General features: G+C 42.9%; 1 protein-coding gene across 1 annotated transcript; it reads right to left on the bottom strand.

Annotated features, from left to right (window-relative positions):
• Positions 1-233: 233 nt before the first annotated feature.
• LOC309344390 (regulator of G-protein signaling 5-like) lies at positions 234-21,814 on the bottom strand. The gene is made up of 5 exons (XM_081866736.1): positions 21,655-21,814; positions 11,446-11,556; positions 2,538-2,599; positions 1,618-1,784; positions 234-734 (listed from the first exon to the last, which is right to left on the bottom strand). Exons 1-5 carry the CDS (start codon positions 21,696-21,698, stop codon positions 573-575), a joined length of 546 nt encoding a protein of 181 aa, XP_081722862.1. The 5' UTR covers positions 21,699-21,814; the 3' UTR covers positions 234-572.
• Between the last annotated feature and the right edge of the window lie 785 nt (positions 21,815-22,599).

The raw sequence follows: 22,599 nt of genomic DNA, 5'->3' as shown, positions 1-22,599 counted from the left end.
TTTTCAGACCAGGGACGCACCCTTAGCCCAAGCAGGCAATTGGAGACCCACTTTTTATTGTCACACCATATATTTTCATGGTGGTATTGCTGCTGCTACCAACCAATAGGTCCAGCTGCAAGTCACCAGTGGGTCCCAATGCACCAGTTCAAGACCCCACAACCTCCTTATCTTTGATTAGACACAGACATGCGATGGATAGGTGATGGGATAATAAATACAAGTAGCATAGGTTTCAACAGTTGACATCTGTTGTATTTTAGGTAGGTGTGCCCATCTAATTACTTTTACCTTTTTTTTGGAAACAGTGATATTCATGGAGAAGAACAGAAATTTCAGAAATTGTAATATGAAATCATCTGGAACAGCAGAGAGACCAAAACAGTGTGGGCAAGACTTTTAACAACACAGCCTTTGAACTCTAGAAGCTTGAAATATATATATACTGTATATATAAAGCAAAACAACTATGCAGATGACTAGCAAACGCTGGCTACTGATAACTGGAGTAAGGAAGTAAGAACGCTGCTTGGGGTAGGAGTAGCAGTTCCCCGCACAGCTCTGCCACATTGCTACTTTACTAATTCCTGATATATGTTGGAACGCACAAATCTGGGCAGAGAATCCTTCTCCATCAGCATGAAGATTCTCTTCTGGGCCAGGTCAAAAGTGCTCACAGATGGCTCCACCAGGTTCTTCATGGTCACAGATTTGGTGAAATGGTCAATGTTCACCTAGGTAAGAAGGAGGGGGGGAAGTGATTATCAAACCAATCCTGTTCCTTCACAGTGTTATTTAAAGCAAGGGAGCTACTAAAAATATGTTTTGCACTTGGATTTATGGCAGAACTGCCAACATGCCTCTCCCATGCAAACTAGTCAGGTGGGTGGGGTGCAAATTATAAATAAATAAATAAATAAATAAATAAATAAATAAATAAATGTTTGTAACAATGGCAAACATGAAACCAGGAATATCAGAAATTAATCTGGGCTATAATGCAGTGAACATCTAGAACACAAATGCAAAAATAATTAAATATTTGAATTTATTTGCAATGTAGATTGTGAATTTTTGCTACAAATACCAGTTATGAATCTACCTCATTCTGAGTCAATCTTTTGGACTTTCAGATGGAGCATTTTCTGACCCCTGCCACATGAGATCCTTTTAGCAGAGGATGCCAGGAATTGAACCTGAGCACTGAGCTCTTGGCTCTTCCCTAGAATAAGTACATGAGTCTTGGTTGTGGGCTGTATGTGGCAGATGTAAAATTTCAAAGGATACAAATTTTAATTTGAAAATGTTGGCAGAGCCTGTTGAAATTAGCAGGCTTCGAATTAGAGCAAAGTTCTACTACAACTTTAATTTACGGTAGATATTCAATTTTTAAAAAAAATTAAAGGTGTAAAAGTAGAGTTCCCAAGTATATTGCATGATGACTGGGAAGCAATGCTGTAACTGTCACTTCAACAGCAAATCATTATGATATACAGTCAGGGGATAGTTTAGAGAATTGTCTCGTGATTTGGGGGATAATATCGTAAGATCATTCCATCAGAGACAACTCTTAGCTTACAGCAAATTTATGAACTCCTTTCAATGCAAATAACTGACCTCTTTGGGAGCCTCACTTTGGATAAATTCCTCATAGATCTTCTTGGCCTTTTCAGCCATTTTAGCAGGCACTTTGATTTTCTTATAGTCTTCACAAGCAATCCAGAACTCAATGTTCTCCTCGCTGAACTCGGATTGGAGGAAGGTCCTGAAGCTAGCAAGACCGTCTGCGCAGGGAAAAATTGGGGAAAGGTCATCATTTAAAATAATGGATTCACCATAATCCTTTCAAATAAGAGAGAACATTGGCTTCTGACATGGAAAATGCAGATTCCCCTATTCAACATCTGTATCGCTTTTCTTCCATTGTACCTACAAATTGTATCAGAACGATTTATTTCTACCCCAACTTCTTATTCCAGTTCCATTTTCTCTTGTTTGAATCTATCACATAATAATAAGTAGTTTTTGGAGGAAGATAATGTAGCAGGATTCTAGCAAGCCATACTAAGGGACTATTAGACACAGAAGCTCCAGTTCACATGAAGGCAGGCTATATGGGAGAGGGAGGAATTTGTTGTGCTCCTTATGAATGGAGACAATGGCATTTAAATCACTATGTCCTTAGAGTCTAATTGCTCTAACTAACTTGTGGCTGCAATTCAACTTCTGCACATGTCACATGCCTATGAATTGCTTGAAGCATACTGGGTTTTCCCCTCTGTCATATTGCCTTACTACCAACAGCTTTATTACCTGTATATCTAGATTCCTCCATGTCTCTAGTTTGTGGCACAGTACCATTCAGTTTTCATCCAAAGCCCTTGTGTAGTGTCATTATTATTAAATACTTATGATTGCACTTCTACCTCGTCATTCCCAAGGAATGATTTAACCTGCTCACACTCACAACCTGCAAGGACTCTAACATTGCTAGAATAGGTGCTCCCAGTAGTGGGAGGATCCCGCAGCAAACTCACATGGATTTTGCAGGAGTTTCTCCAGAGAGTTGCGCCACAGCCAAGCCTCCTCTGGTGATGGTCTGAAAAGATGAGAGGGGGAGATATTTAGGCACACCCATTAAAGTCAGTGAAAACAGTCACTGGTAAAATATAGCAGAAAGAATTTGTCTGTGTTTGAAGGCATCACAGTGGAGAAGGATTGAGAATAATCACTTAGCATTTTGACTTTATTCTTGTTCAAAGCACTTCACACACATAATTTAACTACAGTGGTACCTCGCAAGATGAATGCCTCGTAAGACGAAAAACTCGCAAGACAAAAGAGTTTTTCGTTTTTTGAGTTGCTTCGCAAGACGGATTTCCCTATGGGCTTGCTTCGCAATACGGAAACGTCTTGCAAGTTTGTTTCCTTTGTCTTGCAAGTTTGTTTCCTTTTTCTTGAAACCGTGCATTCAGGGGGTGCAGTTGCGACTTGACAACTCATAGCACGCGGTGTGGTAGCCTTTTTTGAGGTTTTTGAAGACTTTGGTGATTTTTGAAGCTTTTCCAAAATCCGTGCTTCGCAAGACGAAAAAATCGCAAGACGAAAAAACTCGCTGAATGAATTAATTTCGTCTTGCGAGGTACCACTGTACAGCCCTGGAAGGAAGATTGATGTTATCCTCCCTATACGACATATGAGCAGACTGATGCGCAGGCGAGTAGTGACTCGCATAAGTTCAGCAACTGAGTTTATGCCAGAAGGGAGAGTCAAACTAGGGACCTATTTGTTTGCAGCTCATGGCTCAAATAGATGAGGCAATGGAGATCTAGGCTAACATCTCCGTTCTCTTGTTTGTTTGTTTGTTTGTTTGTTTGTTTGTTTGTTTGTTATGTAAAAAACAGACCTGGGAATGAGATTTGGAATTAGGTAAAACCTATGGGTGCGGAGACTCCATACTTCCTCAGGCTCCAGGTTTGAGTGATGCTGCAAACTTGAGGTACCAACTCCCATCTGTCTCAGCCAGCATGGCCAACAGGGACAATGGAGTCCTACAGATTCCCACCACTGGCTGCCATACGCCCTGACTTTCCTGGACATATCTGGAGTACTGCAGTCAGAAGCTGTGTCCAGGCAGAAATCGCTAAAAGGTCCAGGAAAATCCGGATGTATGGCATGTCGGCAGTGTTTTTGGCGATCTTCCTTAAAAGTAGCTCAATAACTTCTTTTTTTGTGAATTTGCCCAAAAAGCTCATCAACCTTCAAAAGCAAAGCTTAACTTTCCATCCAGATTTTCACAGTTTGAAATATGGCAACCCTAAATTAAGCTGCTTTAAACTGGTCCTGTTATCTTTCTCTCCCAAGGTCATTCTGCCTATAAGAACAGGCCCAAAAGAGCCTGGTTTCACTTTCTCTTTTTCCTTCTTGGTTCTCTCTACTTCATTCCTTTGCGGTAATCTGTATACAGTATAGTATATTTAAGTGCTAAGTTTTTAGTCTTATTGTCATAGCTGTCAAATTTTCCCTTTTCTTGGGAGGAATCCTATTTGGAATAAGGGAATTTCCCTTAAAAAATGGGAAACGTTGACAGCTATGCTTATTGTAAGTGTAAGTTAAGGTTTTGCTGCAACTTGATTTGTGACTTTTATGCTCATTTGCCTTCAGTAAATAATACTGGATGAAGCTGGTTGTGTCTGAATCTTTTTTGGAACCCTGCATCGAGTTTAAACATTCTTACTCTGCTAACTATTTGTTGTGACTTGCTCTGGATCGTTATGGAGCAAAACCATGACAATCACACCATACATTTTCCCTCTCGTGGCAGACAGTGTGCTGGAGTGAGGCTTGGGGAAAGGCACTTTATGATCCCACATTATATGAGCGAGGGAGAAGGAATTCTACATGGGGTAGCAGTATTGGGCCATAGCCCTGTCTTGAGTATAACACACAGTTCTTCCCTGAGGCCTTGAAGTAGCATGCAGGGGCTCCTACACTGCTTCCAATGTTCCATTTTTAACATCCCCAGTTTATTTTGTGTGGAACTAGGCAGGAACAGTCTGGAGCAGAGTGGGGAATGATCCATCTCCATCTTTATCCCTTGAGTATTCATTCATTCATTCTCAAAAGTTCTCTGAAGGCTGAACTCTTTCCCCTGCTTTGGCTGTGGCTTTGGGGTCTGCTTCTGTCCCTCCCAGAGATCCAGCATCAGTTCCCACGCCCTCCTAAGGGATGTAGTCAATGACCCCCTTTGTCTCAGGCAAGACATGCCAGAAGGTTCTCACAGCAATGAAATGGATAATAATGATCTGATTTTACTCTTCATGGATAATAATGATCTTATTTTACCCTTCAGGGCTTGAAATTAAGAGTTTATAGACACTTCTTGTTGTCTCACTGCTTTCCCCTGGAGGAAACCACACTTTAGCGCTCAATTGGAGCAAATATTGTGTTTGTTCTGATTTAAAGCTAAAGCGCAGGTTTTCCCCAGGAAAGGGAAAACCGATCAAATCTGTGTTTTCTGGGCACCGGACAAGCGGAAGTGTGGACAAGCCCTCAGTGATTAGTTTAAGACAAAAGCAGCATCAGCCATGTATGGGGTGGGGTGTGTGGATGCAAGCTGGCAACATCACTCAAGAGGGAGGGAGAAGAAGAGAAGCCACCGTGCCATAAACCTGCCTGGTTCAGAGAGGTGATGCATATCTAGAGTATTCCAAGGCAAACAACCACCAGGGTGGTCCATGAATGGAGAGCTGGAGGCTGGACATGGATCTGGGAATCCCAGACCAAATAAAGATGAGTTCTGGGTTGCCACTTCTGCCATGGATTAAATGTGTGGCCTGGGCAAATAAGCCAGTCAGTTACATTCTCTCTCCTCCCCGCTTCTTCCTGTCTCTCTCAGCTTCAGTTCCCCATATGTAAAATTAAAATGTTGGCAAGCACCTTATAGTCAGCATAGTAGTATACTTGTAAAGCACTCTTAATTGTATAAAGGTAAATACTGTTAGGACTCCCACCAGGGTGTACACAGATGTAATCAAGCTGCATTATCCCTGGTTTTGTCAGATACACAAATTTCCCTGTAGGATTGAGCTCATAAAGACACCTCCTCACATTCACTTTTCAGGTTTTTTTTAAAAATGAAGTGTGTATTTTTTCTATATAAAGGTAGCAAAGAAACACCAAGATGCATAAACTTGCAAGATGCTTGAAAAAATATTTATTAAAAAAGATAAAGAGCATTGTCCGGTGTGTGGAGGAAGGCAGAGGAAATCATGGCTATTTGGAGTGAAAGTAGCCTAATTTCAGGAGTGGAAGAAGGTGGGAGGGAGAGGGAACACAACTCCTGTTTGTACAGATGTCTCTATGTACATCTTAAGGCAACCCTGTTCAAGGAAGTTTTTAATGTGTGACATTTTAGTGTATTTTTGGTCTCTGTGGAAGCCGCGCAAAGTGGCTGGGGAAACCCAGCCAGATGGGCGGGTTACAAATAATAAATTATTATTATTATTATTATTATCATTATCATCATCATCATCATCATCATCATCATCATCATCATCTATGCTTCTCCAGAGCAAGAGAGTTTGCAACTTTCACTCATGTCCATCCACAGAACTCGCCCAGACTTCAAGCAGGGCACTCCCTAACAATCTCTGTCAACTTCCCACTGGGAAAATTGGGAAAAGAGGGAAGCATTTGTTGGGCCTGCACAGACCACTGCAGCCCCCACTCACACTGAAGGGCACATTCAGGAGTTAAGGCAGCATCCAAAGAAAATGGCAGGTAGCTTTTATGCAGAACACCCTTCACATTCAGCTTGAGAAGGCAGTTGGGCATTGCATGCCAACTGGTGGAGACAAGATCTGGATGAAGGACCCTGCATGTGGGTGACAAGGAGATTGTATGAACTTAAGCACTCCATCCACCCAACCCACATGAAGATTCAGGTGAATGTGCCTTTTGATTTTTCCTTCAGAAAGCACATGCTTCCCCAAGGCTTGAGATGGTGAAATCCTGTCTTAACTGTTTATTTGACTGCAGTGTAAAGTCATGAGGGCCCTTGGAAACAGCCCTGTGGGACTGCTGGTTAAGACTTACCAATTCAGACTGCAATCCTATATAATACTTGTCTGAGGGCAATCCCAGTAGAATTCAGTGGGTCTTACTTCTGAGTAATGTGGGTTCTTTGGCATGAACCCACACTAGAAATTATGGCAGCAATTCTGAGCCACAGAATTTAGGGTTAGGTGTTACATATTAATAAAACTTTAAAAAAACTTGCATAGGGAGAGTATGAGGAAAGACAGAGGTACACAACTATTTTCCCAGCAGAAAAGCAACTGTGGGTTTATGCCCCTGCTGCTTTTCCCTGGAAAACCCACTTTTTGATGATAAATCAGAATCAACATTAATCTGCAGAAAACTTGATTAACATTTGCTCCAATTCAGTGCGAAAGAGCTGGTTTTAAAGAGGAAAGCTCTGGGGCAAACAAAAAAAAAAAAACCCCATGCTCAGACACGGAGCTCTAAAGAGTGGACCTCTGCCTGGAAGAGCAAAAGGTAACTGTGGCTGAGCCCTAGTCTTAGGACAACTGCAGTGCTTAAGTATTCACCATGTCTTTGCAAGCAAGGAGGCTGGGAAGAAAACCAGAACAATTGGGCAAGACTTCCTAGCACCCCTGCCAGGTTCCATGGGCACCAGCTGCCAATGTATGATAGCAGGGACCATCCACTGATAAATCTTCTCTCTCTCTCTCTCTCTCTCTCTCACACACACACACACCCACACCCACACACCCCAAATTGCCAACCCCCCAAAATGCAGCTTCCACACACTAGCAGTGACTGCAGAGAAATGATGGGTGATTTTTATCTAACTAGTTTTTCACAGTAAGAAGAAATCCAAATAAAATGTAAAAAAAAGTATAAGTTGACATTTTGATGTTGTGTGAATGCTGCATAGGGGCAGTTCTGATTCCACAATAGACCTCCATCTGGAAGCACCCTAAGGCTCCATTCTGATCTGGAGAGATAAGCTTCTGCTTCCCACGCGCGGCCTTCACAGTGAGAATCGGGCTCCCCGGTCAGCTACAGAAAAACAAGCTATGCAGCTGCCTGTCTGTGTCTGTGTATTTAAGCATGCAGCTACTTTGGCAGTAATTAATGGGGGGGGGGGTTCTGCATGATTCACAAAATCAGAAATTAAAAATAGCAAATAGTAAAAATAAGCAAACTTTTATTCCAGTAGGAATAATAGAAAACAGAATGCTTTCCTCCTTCCAGAAACTCAGAGGAGCCGCTGGCTGACAAGATGAGACTGCTGTTTCCATTATCAGGACAAGATGAAGCACATCGCCTAATTTGTTCTTAACGACTTTGAAAAGGAAAAGTGCACAATCTATCTAATTTCTGTCTCTAATGATTGTTCAAACTAGGCCAATAACAGCCATGCAGATCACAATGCAATCTTCAGATCAGTCTATCTGCAGAACCTTCGTTAGAAGTAATTGGAAACAGATTCAGGGCCAAAAAGCCAATATACAGTAGTTTCCCTTCTCCCACTGAGGCCACCCTTCTCCGTAACAAAAGCAGATGCTACTGATGTTCATTTTGTTCCAATTCCTGGAACTGATTTATCTTCAGTACAGATGGGAGACTGTTTTCCTTCAGATAAAACTGACAGTGATTAATGCTGCGGATCAGCAGGCAGCAGTGCCCACAGGGATCCAAGGCCAGCATAAATGGAGCCGTCCACCACCAAGATGCCTCCCAGCAGTTGATACCATTAACTATTGTTTTTCCTTGCACACTTCCTATAAAACTCTTATTCTTCTAAACTTGCTAATATAACCTGAAGTTTTATTAACTGACAGGGGATCAATATATCGACTCACAGTCCTTTGACAAGCTGTGAAAGCCATGGGATCAACTTTCAAGCTGATTTTATTTCCCCTTTTGTAAAATGAAGTTTAATTCCCTCATATATCACAGGGGAATTTAATTTCCTGTTTAAACACTTATTTCTAAGCCCTGTTAATGCCTGCATTAATGTGCAGTGTCATCAGGATTCTGGTGACAGACAGCTCTACCTCTCTTTTCCACATATAAATCCCAGGAAGGCTGTGGAACTCCTGGACAGGTGTCTAGAGGATGTTTTGGGACTAAGATGAAGAAAGAGGTACTAAGTCTTCAGTTGATCCTGGATGGAGCTGTGTTCTAAAAGACCATCTTTACAGCTTTGGGCAGGGTTCCTCCAGGGTTAGCATTGTCTGTGGAACACAGTGCCAGGTATGCTTTCACAAGCCCTTGCCACTACGCCAGTTGTTTCCTACATGGGGAAAGCTGATCTAGTCTTGGTTATGCAAGCAGTTGTTACATTCAGACTAGACTACGGCAGTGCACTCAGAATGTGGAGCTTCTGTTGAAAACGACTTGGAAACTTCAACTTGTACAGTAGAGAAAGAGTCTGCTCATTGTGACTAGGTGGTCAGAACATGTTACACTGACTCTGTACCAGTTGCACTGATTCTGGCCCCAGTTCCCAAGCTGACCATACATAATTTGAGACCACATTGCATGAGACCACCTGTGCCTGTACAAACCCGCCTGTGCCTTCAATTTGGCAAGGGAGACCCAGATTGTTTTTTTTTTTTTTTTTAATAATTTTTATTGGGTTTTTACATTTTATAACAACAGACACACACACAAAGACAAAGACAAACAAGCACACAAATACAATTACATACCCTAAGTTTCTTTACCCACTTTCATTGACTTCCCCCACCCCCTCCTCTTACATCCCAATTCCAAAATTAATTCAGCAAGTTCTTACCTAACCTCTTAAAGATATTCACATTGCTTTTAAAAATTAAATTCTTTTGTTTATCTATATTCAACTATCCAATTCTCTTATAATCATTAATTTCTTTTTTTTTAAGGTCGATCTAACTTCCCCTTCACAAATTTTCCCTTTATTATATTAATTATAGGTCACATTGACCAAGTAAAACAAAACATAACATTTTATAATTCTATTCTCTCCCCCCCCTGCCCCGGTTTCTGTCCCTTCCTAGACAAATGTCCAGAAAACAAACAAAAAATATTTCTAGCCCGGATTCCTCACGTCCGAGGCGTCTGATTCTCTGTCAGTCCCTCTCTGCCAGCTATATTGGTAGTCCTCTTTGATGGTCCTAAGACCCCGAAGGAGTTCAGTCAGAGTCAGTTCATATTTTCTTTCATTCAGAATGTTGAAGAGTGTTTGCTGCGAAAGACCATCTAGTTTTCCATACTCAAGAGAAAAGTCCCAATCATATTGCTTTGTTCTTTCTAGTTTTAATATTCCAAGTACTCCAGGGGCTTCTCTCTTCTTCTTTCTCATCTTTCGCAGGTCTGTAATCCAGAGGTCTTCTTGCTCATACTCTAACGCTGCAGATTCCTGGTTGATATTTTCCACTTGTAGTGTCTGAACTCCTTCTTTTTTCTCTGTCAATTCCAAAGGCATCTCTTCCTGCTCAGCTGCAGAATTTTTATCATACATCTCCTTTGTGCATTCAGCAGAGTTGTTTGTTTCAGGATTCAAGGTCATAAAAACTTTACTCAGAGCCATACTCTGCTCCTGCAGGATTCCCACGAGAAAGAACATTTTTTCTATCTCCGCCAGTAATTTTCCCTCTGCAGCCATTGTAATGTCACTAATTCCCCCTAGGGGGCTTTCAGTTATTTAGTAGTCCTTTTCCAATAATCTGTTACTTTGTTATTATCAATACTTTGTTTCCAATCGCCTCAGTCCAAATGTATCAGCTTTAATTCCACGAGTTATTAAATAGCAAAATTCTTTACTTTGTCCGCCCGTTTGACAGCTTCTTTGACAGCTGTCAAACTCCTTTCACTTCTTCCTCCGGGACCCAAATAGGACACTCCCGGGTTTTTTGGGGGGGATACACACAAAGTTCCAAATTCCCTTTCTCTCCAGCACAAAAATCTTGTTCTATCAAATTTGTGAGAAACTTTTAAATCATCAAAACAGTATTCATTCCGCCTTAATTCTCCGTTCCTTGCTTTGAAACGTCTATAAGTAGAGGGGGTGCGGACTTCCCTTTAACACATCCCCCGATCGTGCCGAATTCACAGGATAAAATTTTTAAAGTCCAAATTCCACTACTCACGGGTCCTTTGTTATCCAGTCCAAATTTTGGGAAGAAAGTCAGCGCTCTCCGGCCATGGCTTGCGGCTTCGCTCTACTGAGGTAGCGGTCTACTCTCAGCACCACGCCACTCTCCGTACCCTCTCCGCAGCCTTTAAAAAGGCTCTTCGTGGGTCGGGGAGGGCGCTTAAGGTGCCCACCGAGTCACCAAGTCCGCAGGCTTCCGCGCCTGCGGTTTCTAAGGGTCCCCGTGTCGCCGGCACGGCAAGACCCGTCCTCAGCAGAGCCGATTCCCTCCGGAGCTCGGAGGGAATCCGCCATTAGCCGTTCGCGCTAACCCGGAAGTCCGGGAGACCCAGATTGTTGGCCTGCCTAAGATTGGTTGAAGGACAGGGATTTTTCAGTGGTGGCTTAACTCTGGAATTCCCTCTCAAGGGGTATATAGTTGGCTTGACCCCTTCAGTCACCCCTTTGTTGCAAAATGCTTTGAAGATCTATTTGCTCCAAGTGACTTTTTAAGTCATGGATGCACTGCTAACTGGCTGCTGTGGTTTGTGCTATTTAATGTTGACTCGTTTTATTTTAAAATGTTGCTTACCTTTGGATTTTGTCATTTTAAAAGTTCAAAGTTCAAAGAGGCTAACAAGGGTATTAAAATGAATAATAAGCTTCAAATGTTTTGCAAAAGTTCACCCAACCACACTTTCAAAAGTAACATTGCTAGAAAATAGCCTTCAGCAAAACGGAAAAACGTAAACAGCAGAAAACAGGGTCACAGAGTGGACCAATTATTATATCCTTACTTCTGGACCTTTGCTGGCTTCTCTGGCTTCTCTGGGTAAGGGATAATCAAGTCAATAGCCGAGTCAGGCTTCTGGAGCAGTGTGCCCAACTTCGTCTTGATCTCCTTGGCTCTGGAGGGAGAGATATATGAAAAAAATATATATGTAAGTGTAGCTGACATTGTATTCAATAAATGCTAGTCTGAGACAGTTGAATACATTTGTCATAACTTATAAGAGGTAGTTCTTCAAGTTGCTTCTACATTTGTTCGATTCAGTGGCAAAGAGCAGATTTTCCCAGGGAAAGTGACAGGGCAAATGGAAAACCACTCTGATTTGTGCTTAGAAAGCACAGGACAAGCGAGAAATCTCTTGGATCCGTGCTGTCTAGGCATGGGGCAAGGGGAAGTGTGGACGAGCCCTCAGTTGAAGTGACTTTAAACCATTCCTCCTCACCTTATTCTGATTGCATAGACATCTCCCCTTTTATCCTGGGTATCATCCAGTCTACTGGCCACATTCACACCATGCCTTTAAAAGACTCTTATTCCATTTTAATAGTTGTATCTTCCCCCAAATAAAAGTTTTGGAAGAAGAAGAGTTTGGATTTGATATCCCGCTTTATCATTACCCTAACATTCTCCTTTCCCTTCCTCCCCCACAACAAACACTCGGTGAGGTGAGTGGGGCTGAGAGACTTCAGAGAAGTGTGACTGGCCCAAGGTCACCCAGCAGCTGCAGGTGGAGGAGCGGAGATGCGAACCCGGTTCCCCAGATTACGAGACTACCGCTCTTAACCACTACACCACACTGGCTCTCAAAGAGTCCTGGGAAGTGTAGTTTTGTAAGGGTGCTGGAAATTGTAGCATGGTGAGAGGGGTCTCCTAGCTACTCTCAGCATCTTTACATTTCCCTCCTACCACTACCTAGAAGTAGAAGGTGGTTTCTGCACATGCTGTAGAGGGACGTGAGGAGCAGATGGGGCTCGTCCACTTGGGAAGGCAGTAGAAGGAATACTCTGATCCTAAACCTCCACTGCCTTGTGGAATATCTACATGAGAAAAAAAGGCTAAGGAGTAAACACAAATTCATAGTGGAGTCCCTAAGGCAGGTGGATGCTCCTTCCAGCAACTCCTCCAGCTAAGCTGGTGCCAAATATATTGCTCTCCTTTCCTTTCAGCCACATCAGCAAGGCTGAGAGGGGGGTCTTGTTGTCTGGGCAGCCCAGGATCCCCCCTCCACACACACACTGCTCAGGCTTGCGCCACTTGGGTGCTGCTAATGCAGCGGTTTGAGCTCACTCCTGATGGTGCCCTCCATTGTCTCTCGAGATGGACAGGTGCCAACAATTACTACTTGTGGTGGTGGGAAGTTATTTCCCACAATGTATTTTTTGCAATCTTTTATATATATATACTTCACCATTCAAGCTGAATGTTGGGAGATTCAGGACAACAAAAGAAAGAAATTTCTTCTCACAGCACATACTGTAAGTAAACCATGCCACTCGCTTCAGCAAGATGTCATGTCACCCATGTCAACAGCTTTAAAAGGGGATTAGATAGATTCCTGGAGCAGCAGCAACAACAACAGCAACAACAAAGGCTATTGATAGTTATAGCTACTAATCATGGTGGCTTTATACTATTTCCAGGCTATCTCTGAATGCCAGTTCCTGGGGAGCCTGAGCACCCCATGTCATGCTTGCAGGCTTCCCAAAGGCATCTGGTTGGTCACTGTAGGATATAAGATACTATATTAACCTTTCTTTCTTTCTTTCTTTCTTTCTTTCTTTTTTTCTTTCTTTCTTTCTTTCTGCATGTCCCGCCCATCTGGCTAGCCACTCTGGGTGGCTTCCAACAAAATATTAAAATACAGTGGTCTGTTAAACATAAAAAGCTTCCCTAAAGAGGGCTGCCTTCAGTGAGATGGGCTTTTGGTACCACTGAGCTGGGCTCTTCGTTTATTCCTACAGGGAGCGCAGGATGCCTATGGAGGCTACCCTATTTATCCTCACAACAGCCCTATGCAGCAGATGGAGAGAGGCTATGACTGAGCCAAACTTCCCCAGTGAGCTCCACAGAAAGCAGGAATGAAACCTGTATCTCCCTGGTTTGTGAAAAGCACACTAGACACGGCACCACAATGATTCTGCGATCTATAGAGCTCAGGCAATGGATGAGGGTGGGCAAGGGAACCAGTGGGCGAATGGGGAAGGGGCTGTAAGCAGCTGTATCCTGTATTGGTGGCTCAAGTAATTTGAAAGCCTCATTAATTTAAAAGTATATCAAATGACACAGTGTCAGGGGCTGCCTGGCCTGCTTTGCCACCTGATGCAAAACCGGAAAGTGCCATCATATTTGCAGGGCCCCCACCTCCACGCCAAAGCCTTGTTTCACATGGCTGTGGCTTTGGGTGAGACCTCGTGAGCAGTCCAGGAGATTTTGCAGGGCTCTTGCGATATCTCACTGGAAGCCACCACACCACTTCTCCTCACTTCTCCCGTGGCAATGGCTGTGTGGTGCACAATCCACAAAGCCCAAAATGGACTGCTTCCTATTGCCTTATTAAAAGGCCGCCCCTGCACAGTGTTCTTTCCTTTCCTTTTCCTTTCTTTCCGTTTTTCTCTCTCTTTCCCTTTCTCCATAGGCAGGAAATCTCAAGAGTTCTGAAGACTGACCGTTATGTTCTTGGCTTTTTGGACCCTGGAGTCAAAATCTTACTCATCCATCTCTTTGGAGGACGTCAACAGATGCTAAGGCTATTTCCATAATCAGTAGTTCCAAGAAATGTATTCACTTGACCTGGGAAAAGCCTTTTTCACAGGCCAAAGGGTGGCTAAGTCCCCATGCTCTCTTTTGACCGAGGTGTCTCTGGAGGAAGGATACTCTCATTAGAAATGCATACTAAGAGTGGATGCAAACGGAACACCCCACCCCACCCCCAATATGAGAAAAAAATACTCTGTATTCTGGGAGTCCCTGAGCCTAGAAATAAACACAAGCACACTAGTTGCTTTAGAAACTTCAAAGAAAATATACTTTTTGGTATGCAAGAAGAGCAGTTTTGTTTTTTTTGTTTTTTTGCTTTTTTTAGGGGGGTGGTGTATATTTTATGGTTGTGCCAGACTAAGGGAGGTTCTCGCAGGCTCATCCTCTCAAAACAAAGGAAAAACTGCTTTGAATCTTCCAATGAGTAACTAAAGCCTGTTTGAGTTCTGGGCAAATTTCACCAGAAGTGGTTTTCCCTTTCACCAAAGTTTCTTAAGCGATATTATTTGCTTATCCTCAGGTTATCAAATGAATCTCCTTTATCAAAGCAAAGACCTCTTGGATAAGCAGAACTCCTCTGCAATTAATGCAGATTAAAAACCATAAGCAGGAGAAGCTCTGAAAACTTCTTTGGAATGACAGAGCTTAGGGATGTTGCCTTCCTGTGCTTCTGACATCTACTGATACCACACACAACTGGGTGTCCAATGAAGCATGGACTCAGACGGGTACATTTCCTGCTGGCCCATCCCCAGAAAGTTAGCCAAGGAGATTGCACCCAGTTTGGGCCCTGTTCTATCTGCACAGCAGTTGCTCAGTCAGTTTTATAAATAACTATTTTATAAATAAGTATTGTCCTATCTCTATGCCGGAAATGGCTGCACCTGCTGAATTTCTGCTTAGATCAGAACTCACTGGCAATCCGCATCTCTGGTGACAACAGGACCACAACCCAAAAGTCATGTGGGAGCAAGCCAGACGGAATGGGAGCGAGAGGCAAGGAGCATTATTAGTTCAAACAAGCAAGCAGATTCTAGACACAGTAACCCCTGTACAGAAGAAGGACAGTGAGCAGGTGCTCAGTCCACCAATGTCTTCTCATGAGGGCAGGGGGGGGAGGACTCCAGCCTGTGGGCCAAACTTGGCCTGCCAGGGGTTCAAATTTGGCCCACAAAGTCTTTTACCCAAAGCATGCCCTCCTGCCCCAACCCTACATCAGGTGTGGGGCAGGTAGAGATGTGGCTGCCAGAAGGCCAAATTCCCACGAGAAGGCCAAACTAAACATGAGGTTAATCGCAATAATGTAGTAAACATACACACCAAGTTTAAGTGACTGCTGTGAGGTGGTAGAAGCAGGATTAGGATTCTCGTGCATGTGGAGGAGGGTTCAGCCGTTTCAGCTGCCACAGTCCTGATGAAGCAACTTTATCAGCAGGAGACAGTAATGGATCATGTCCCCTCCCAAGCTGTAAGCCATGTTTTCATCTATGTTCAATATTTATGCTGTGCCCAATAACAAAAGTTATCTGAGTAGTTCATGATCCTTCTTTCCCAGCTGCATTTAACTTAAAAACAAGCATCTCTCAGTGTCTTGTCATTATTTGGCACTGTGGCGCTGCAATTAATTCTGTGTGTGCTAGACACTTCTAAATTCCTGGAACCAGTAAGTGTTAGAATTTAATCAAAGGCTTCTAATTCCAGGAAATTGCTAGACCACTATAAGCCCTGGATTCAGCAAAGTGTTAAAATCTAATCAAACCCTTGGGTGTTAAACTGAGTGATACTGCATTAATCCCTCAATTTAGCAAGTGTTAAAAGTGTTAATTAAGCCAGGCTAGCCTGCAGGTTGACAAGCCATTAAGACAAAGCACAAAGAGACTTTGCGTGGGACAGCAAATAGGTGGGGCCCCTCCCTCAAGAGATAAAGCCAGGGTTTGGAGAGTGGGGAGCTATGTGAGCTAAAGAGAGGAGTTTTGTGATCAAGAAACAAAGCAGCGAATAGGAGAGGCAGAGCAATGTTTGAGAGCCGTGGTGGAGGTCTGCCTGAATCCAAGGCTGCAGCTATGGGAGAAGCAAGACCCTCTTGGGGTGCTGATGCTGTGAACCCCTCCATCGTAGGTTCAGGTTGTATATATGTGTAAATCAACCATATGTGATAAAGACACCACTGTGTCAGTGTGCCTGGGGTGGCATGTCACAATGCATTTACCCCAGGGGAGGAACTCGGACCTTATTTTGGTACACAGCCTGTGGAACAAGTAACAGTGGCTGAAGCTGGCAACCCGTGAGAGTCTGAGTCTTGCATGCCCCCTTTCTCACACCATCGAGCTCAGTCACAGAAATAAGATTAACAGTTTATTGTAAATCAGCAATGCTAAGTTGGTGCTGCTGCACACATGATGAAATAACTATTAAGTGTCCAGACAAAAACCAAACGGTAAAAGAAGATAAGAAAATGTGGTTGTCAAAACAAATCATATCTAGTTGTATTACCAAGGGTCCAGTTTTTCCAAAAGCAACTATGGAAAAAATCCATTAAAACATAAAAAGAAATCAATTAATCCCATCCCATGATCAGGAAGAGATCAAAAAGGAGGTGTGTTTGTTTGGGTCTGCAAAATAAAATGGCATTCACAATAAAGGGAATTGTTGGCTTATTCACCATTTTGAGGTTGTATTTGCACCAGCTGGTTTCCTGGGACATATTCTAGGAAGTGCTGGTGCCTTTCCCTTTCCACTTGTGTTGAAATTGCCTATGACCAGGGCTTTTTTCAGCCAGAACTCACCGGAACTCAGTTCCGACTCCTCTCACGTGGGCACCATTGCCATTCTAAGAGAACAAGGGAGGTGTTCATGGTGAGTTCTGGCACCTCTTTTTCTAGAAAAATAGCACAGGCCACAACTACTAACACTTGTGGGCTTTGTGAAATTATCTTTCTCCTGACAGAGATTTGAGTGACCAGTACAGTGGTAACTCAGGTTACAGATGCTTAAGGTTACAGACTCCGCTAACCCAGAAATATTACCTCGGACTAAGAACTTTGCTTCAGGATGGGAACAGAAATTGCACGGCGGCAGCGGGAGGCCCCATTAGCTAAAGTGGTGCTTCAGTTTAAGAACAGTTTCAGGTTAAGAATGGACCTCCAGAATGAATTAAGTTCTTAACCCGAGTTGCCACTTTAGTGTAAAACTGTAGAAAGGAGACATATATGTACAAGCAGCAGATCCCAAAGTCATTTAGACCGTCCCCACAAAAAATAAAATAAAAAATCAAGAGGGGTTTTTTTCCGTTTTTAAGTTGGGACCTCTGTGGTTTTTCATTGGTTAAGTCTTCATGTTCTCATATTATCTTTGGCTTGCTATTCTGTTTCATCAGATGAAAACCAGGCTTTTTCTTTGATGGATAGTTCTTGTCTTGTGTCTTTCCCTTGTTTTATTCTTTGATCAGGATGCCTCTGTTGTCACGGCCTATGGCTAATAAAACTCATGGACAGCACCCATTTGTTTTCTTTCATCACATCACCAGGCACACCGAAGCATTGCGCCCAGAGATGCTGTCAAGCGAAGCTGGAATTGAAGGATGGCGGACACAGCAAAGCAGCAGGTGTTGACGCAGAGCAGGTGTGGGACGGGCACAGGAGAGAAGCCAGGATTCGGCTCAAGCAACAGGAACATTTGGCCATAAGGGCAGCTCACTGACATGGCAAACTGGGTTTGGGGCTGTGTGACTTCACACTGCCGGTTAGGGTTTCCACATTTTAGTACTGCATTCTCCCGGAGCCCAAGCCAGAATCTTTTTCCTCTGGCAGCTGATCAATAAGCAGGAGTCATCGCCTGTTCCTCTGCTTTTCTTTTCTTTTTCAAAGGAAGAATAAGCTACATGTGCCTGAGCACATTATGTTTATCACAATTCATCAGAGAAATGCTGGAGGGTTTGCTGCTAACCAATGGAAGCAATTGTTCTCCTCATGCAACCTGTCCTGTCCTCCGTCCACTGCTGCCCCAATCTTCCAGCTTATATCACTCACACAGTTACACTCTTTTCTTTCTGAAGTCCTTGTCTCTGCCAGCCCTTTAGCAATATCAAAACAGTAGTGAAACACAGCACATAATATGCCTTATGAAGCCTTAAGTGACTCAGGACCGCAATGCTGTCTCTTCCCATATGAACTGAGACCATCCCCTGAGGCCCTCCATGAGAGGTCCAAAGGGCAGCAACATGAGAATGGGTCTTTTTTTCTGGCGGCTCCCCACTTACTTTCTCCCAGAGAGGCTCGCCTGGCACCTTCATTCTACATCTTTAGGTGCCAGGCAAAAACATTCCTCTTCAACCAGGCCTTTGACCTTTAACTATCTATGGCCTTTCAGAAGTGGGTGGGATGTTTCTTATGTACTGGGGGCTTTTCCTGCCCCGCTTAGTTTTAATGCGTTTAAATGGGTTTTGCTTGCTTGTTTTTGTTGGTTGGTTACAAATTGTTTTGAGTTGCCATGGGCAAGATAAAGTGACAAACAAATGTAATAAATATTACTACGACGAGAAGTCAGTCCCGTTTAGCAAAGATTGATGCTAATGTTAATTAAAAACATGCTGTTTGCTGATCCAGTTCATTTCATTTCTTCCTATTGAGCAAGGCTCGGGGATGACTGATTAAAAGCTTTTTATTGCTGATTGAAGACCGTTTCTAAATTGCCATATTGTCACTTCTAGCGCCTGTGAATGGTAGAAGCATCGGGGGGGGGGTGGAGGACTTTTCATTGCTGATTTCCTCCTCTTTAATCTTTTCATTTTCACACAGTGAAATAACACTAATGCTATATATATATATAAAAAATAAAAATAAACGGAAGATTTCTACACTACCAAGGAAAATAAATGATCAGTCTGTGGCAGTTACTGAAAAGTTCAAACAGTAAAAAAAAAAGAAAGACAAATATAATCAGTAGCCCACCCCACCCGACCCCGTCATGTTCTACAGAAAACAGGCTGAACTAGCTAACAGGATGCCTTTAATTAAAGACACAGGAGCCCTGGAAACTCTCAGTGCCACTTTGCCTGGCCACACTTGAGAAGTTAGTGCTGTGATTGTTTTCAGACAACCTCCATCCCCTGCTCAACAATCACATATGAAACAGAGGTAGAAAGATAACACAGAAAATGCTGAAATGCAAGATTGTAATGTAACCTGAATTCTCTATAAAAAGTGAAAGAATGGCAAACTGGAGAAAAGTGTGTGCATGAGGATGCAGCTTCTGCCTCCTCCTCCTCCTCCTCCTCCTTTCAGCTCCCTCAGTCTCCCCCCCCCCCATGTTGCCATCCGTGTTTTTTCCGCCATCTTTGTTTCTCACCACTTTCTCTCCTTTGTTTCTCTCGCTGGGCGTCCCCTCCTGTCTGATGCACCCCAGGCCCAGTGCAATATAAGAAAGGGCTAGCACTGCCATGAAGAATTTGTCATAGGGAATGTGTGTAAATAAGTGCTGTTGAAAAGTCAAAAGCTGTGTGGTTATAAATGCTAGGAATGGTTGCTAAGGGGTCCAAAGTCTTAAGAAAAAGCTACAGAATTAGTTTCCTGTCTTCTGTATTATGTAGAGCTGCTTTCCCATGTAGTTCCTTCTTTTTAAAAACCCATTGACACCCAACAAATCCTGAAAGGTATGCACTTTTACTAAGATATCCAAGCTAGCACCAGCAGTACATGACAAACCCAAGAAGGGGCTGCACACGGCATGCTTAGTGATTGCCTCCCCCTACAATCCAAATAGAGCTTGACCCCACTCCTGAGTAATAAAAAACACGGACATCCTGGGTTTAAAGAATGACCAGTAGCCCATTGCCTTGCTTGTGGTGACAAGCAAAAAACAAGAGAGTCACTACTAAATAAGAAGACCTGCAACAAAATGTTGCAGTGTGGTGTGCACTCTCTGCTCAGCCCTCCAGGCAGTCAGCATGTCAGCTTTCCATCCTTTTTTCAAAATACTCCATTCCACGCGATCTCAGAAAGAGGAGAGAGATATTTCTCTTTCCACTCCCACCAACAGACACCTAGCAGGGTTGTTTAGGGTTTAGTTTTGTTGTTTTGCTTCATTAGGTGTCCTGCTTCTGCAAAAAAACAAAAAAATCCAGCCTTCAGATACTTCTCCCTTGTGTAGGGATGGTGCCATTTTGGCTACATAAGGATATACTTGCGCTGCAATTCTACCATGTCTACTCAGAAGTAAGTCCCGTTAATTTGACGGGGCTCACTCCCAGGTAAGTGAGGTTGACTGCAGCTTTAGCTATGAACATATAGAATCCTTAGCACTTAGAATACTGAAAGTACTTCATCCATGATTGCACTAATCTTTATGATGACCTGTGGAAGCAGTACCAGGATGACTGCAGGTACAATTCCTGTGCAGAAATTATCTGTTTAGCTGGGCTTGATGGTTTGGATTCACCCAGAGGGGTAAACTCCTGGAAAAGGAAACCTTGTAAGAAAGCAGCAAATCTGGAAACCTTCAGGCCTCCAAAGTGTTTCATCAAGAGACAAAGACGCTTCTTTGCTTTTGTTTTAAGTTAGGATCTCTACGGTTATTATCAGCTGCTTATAAAATAAAAGTTTATACCGTTACCTCATCTGTTATTTGGTTTAATGGCTGTTATTTGGTTTAATGGAAATCCTAATATATTTATTTCAGTACTGTTATCCTGATATTTCAGATGGCCAACTGAGGCTTAAAGGAGCACAGTATATTTCCAAAGGCCATTATCATTCAGCTCATGCCTTAGGGCTAAATTAAAAGCAGGCCATGTGCAGAATGGGACCTGTATCAAATCCATATAAAGTAGAATGTGTGTGTGTGCAAAGGAGAATTAAAATGCATTAAAGATGAACAGAGTAGGAGCTAAGCCTTTTTCCCACCCACAGTCCCTCTCAAGAAAACTCCTATTAAGACATTTTTTTTCCTCCCAGCATGGGTTTAAAAATGGAAATAAATCCTACTGGGATAAAAACAAGTTTTTAAAAGGTAGTTTGGGTGGGGAAGCAGAGATGGCGGAGAATTCAGCTCACTCTCCTCATTCTTGCTTTGCCTTAACAGAACCTTCTATGGCATCCTTCAAAATAAGAGTTCACCTCTATAAATCCAAAATTTAATTAGATTTCTGGTTCCATACATGCATAATAGAAAACAAATTAACTCAGTTAATCATACTTTTCTGTTTTGTTAAGCCACCTTATTTCTTTACTGTGTTGATGAAACTCATTTTATACCATCCTGACACCACCGGCACAGTCCGCCTGGCACTTCTCCTGCACAATCTGCACTAAAATGAATGAGAACAGGAGACCATCCTAACATGCTAGGGATATACTGTCTTCAATGTACGCTAACTCTCATTCTGAGAAAAGGCTGCTGTGTTCCTTTTCAGCCCATCAACCCATTAATTTTCCTGTTTAAAGAGACAAACTGGTTCTCTCACCTCTCCAGACATGTGTGGGGCAAGGCAGCTAGTCCTTTGCACATCTTGCCGTGTGGTTATTGTGTCCTTGATGCCAGGCAGATTGTGTGTGGGGAGGCTGAGACTCCGTCTGGAACGCGGCAGCTGGCTTCCTTTCAGAAATATATAGCGGCTGCCTTGAATCCCAGCCAGCCCCTTTGGCCAATCACGTCCCATGTGGTGATTCTGAGCGAAGGAGCATTAGCCGGACAGGCACAGACCTCAAAGAGGAGGCAAAGAGGGGACCTTCCTTTTTGCATTTCCCAAGTTAGCTGCTGTTGACTCAAGACTACTTAAGCAAGCATGGACAGCATTTAAGCCTTGCAAATTATGGAAAACCCAGTCCTTCTCCAAATCTGTGGGGCAAAGTCAGTAAAATCCTGAAGGATTTATTTACAGTTCCAATATAATAATAGCTTTCCATTAGTCACACACACACATATAGCATTTTAAAGTTCTATAGCAGTGTTCACAGTACTTACTAGCATAAATATGCAAATAATCAAATAAAAGGGGAACAGGAAAGGGGAAGAGAACTGGACAGGGAGGCAGATAAAGGCAATATAAACAAGGTTTTATAAATTGGATTGATATAACGTGCATGATCTGGGACCTTTGTTCTAAATTTCACTGTTGCTGTAATTTATGCCTTCCAAGTAGAGCAGTTAGTGTCCCAGAACCATTGATTGTTGTAGAGCATCTGTATTTGCTTTGCTTTTAGGTGTGTGGTGTTTTATGAAGTATTTCTTTAAAATCTGCATCATGTGAACTGGCTTACAATGGAAAAAAAAACCTGAAATAGTTTGTGAAACAATCCACACCATGAGCAGCTGGCACCTGACAAGTCCATGTACCCCACGGCCCATTTCTAAGGTGCAGGCCTATTTCAGCTCAGCTTGCAAGGCCAGCCCCCTGCCATGCCCTTCT

This window comes from Podarcis erhardii, assembly GCF_964252035.2.
Source record: "Podarcis erhardii genome assembly, chromosome: 6".
NCBI classification, from domain to species: Eukaryota; Metazoa; Chordata; class Lepidosauria; order Squamata; family Lacertidae; genus Podarcis; species Podarcis erhardii.
The sequence above is the reverse complement of the archived record's forward strand: the minus strand, read 5'-3'. Positions and strand labels throughout refer to the sequence as shown.

Excerpts from the sequence above, each read along its gene's own strand:
- LOC309344390 (XM_081866736.1), bottom strand. The coding sequence starts at position 21,698 with ATGTGCAAAGGACTAGCTGCCTTGCCCCACACATGTCTGGAGAG. Across the intron at positions 2,600-11,445 it reads AAGCCAGCAAAGGTCCAGAA|ACCATCACCAGAGGAGGCTT; the intron begins GTAAGGATATAA and ends TCATCTTTTCAG. Across the intron at positions 1,785-2,537 it reads GAAACTCCTGCAAAATCCAT|ACGGTCTTGCTAGCTTCAGG; the intron begins GTGAGTTTGCTG and ends TTCCCTGCGCAG.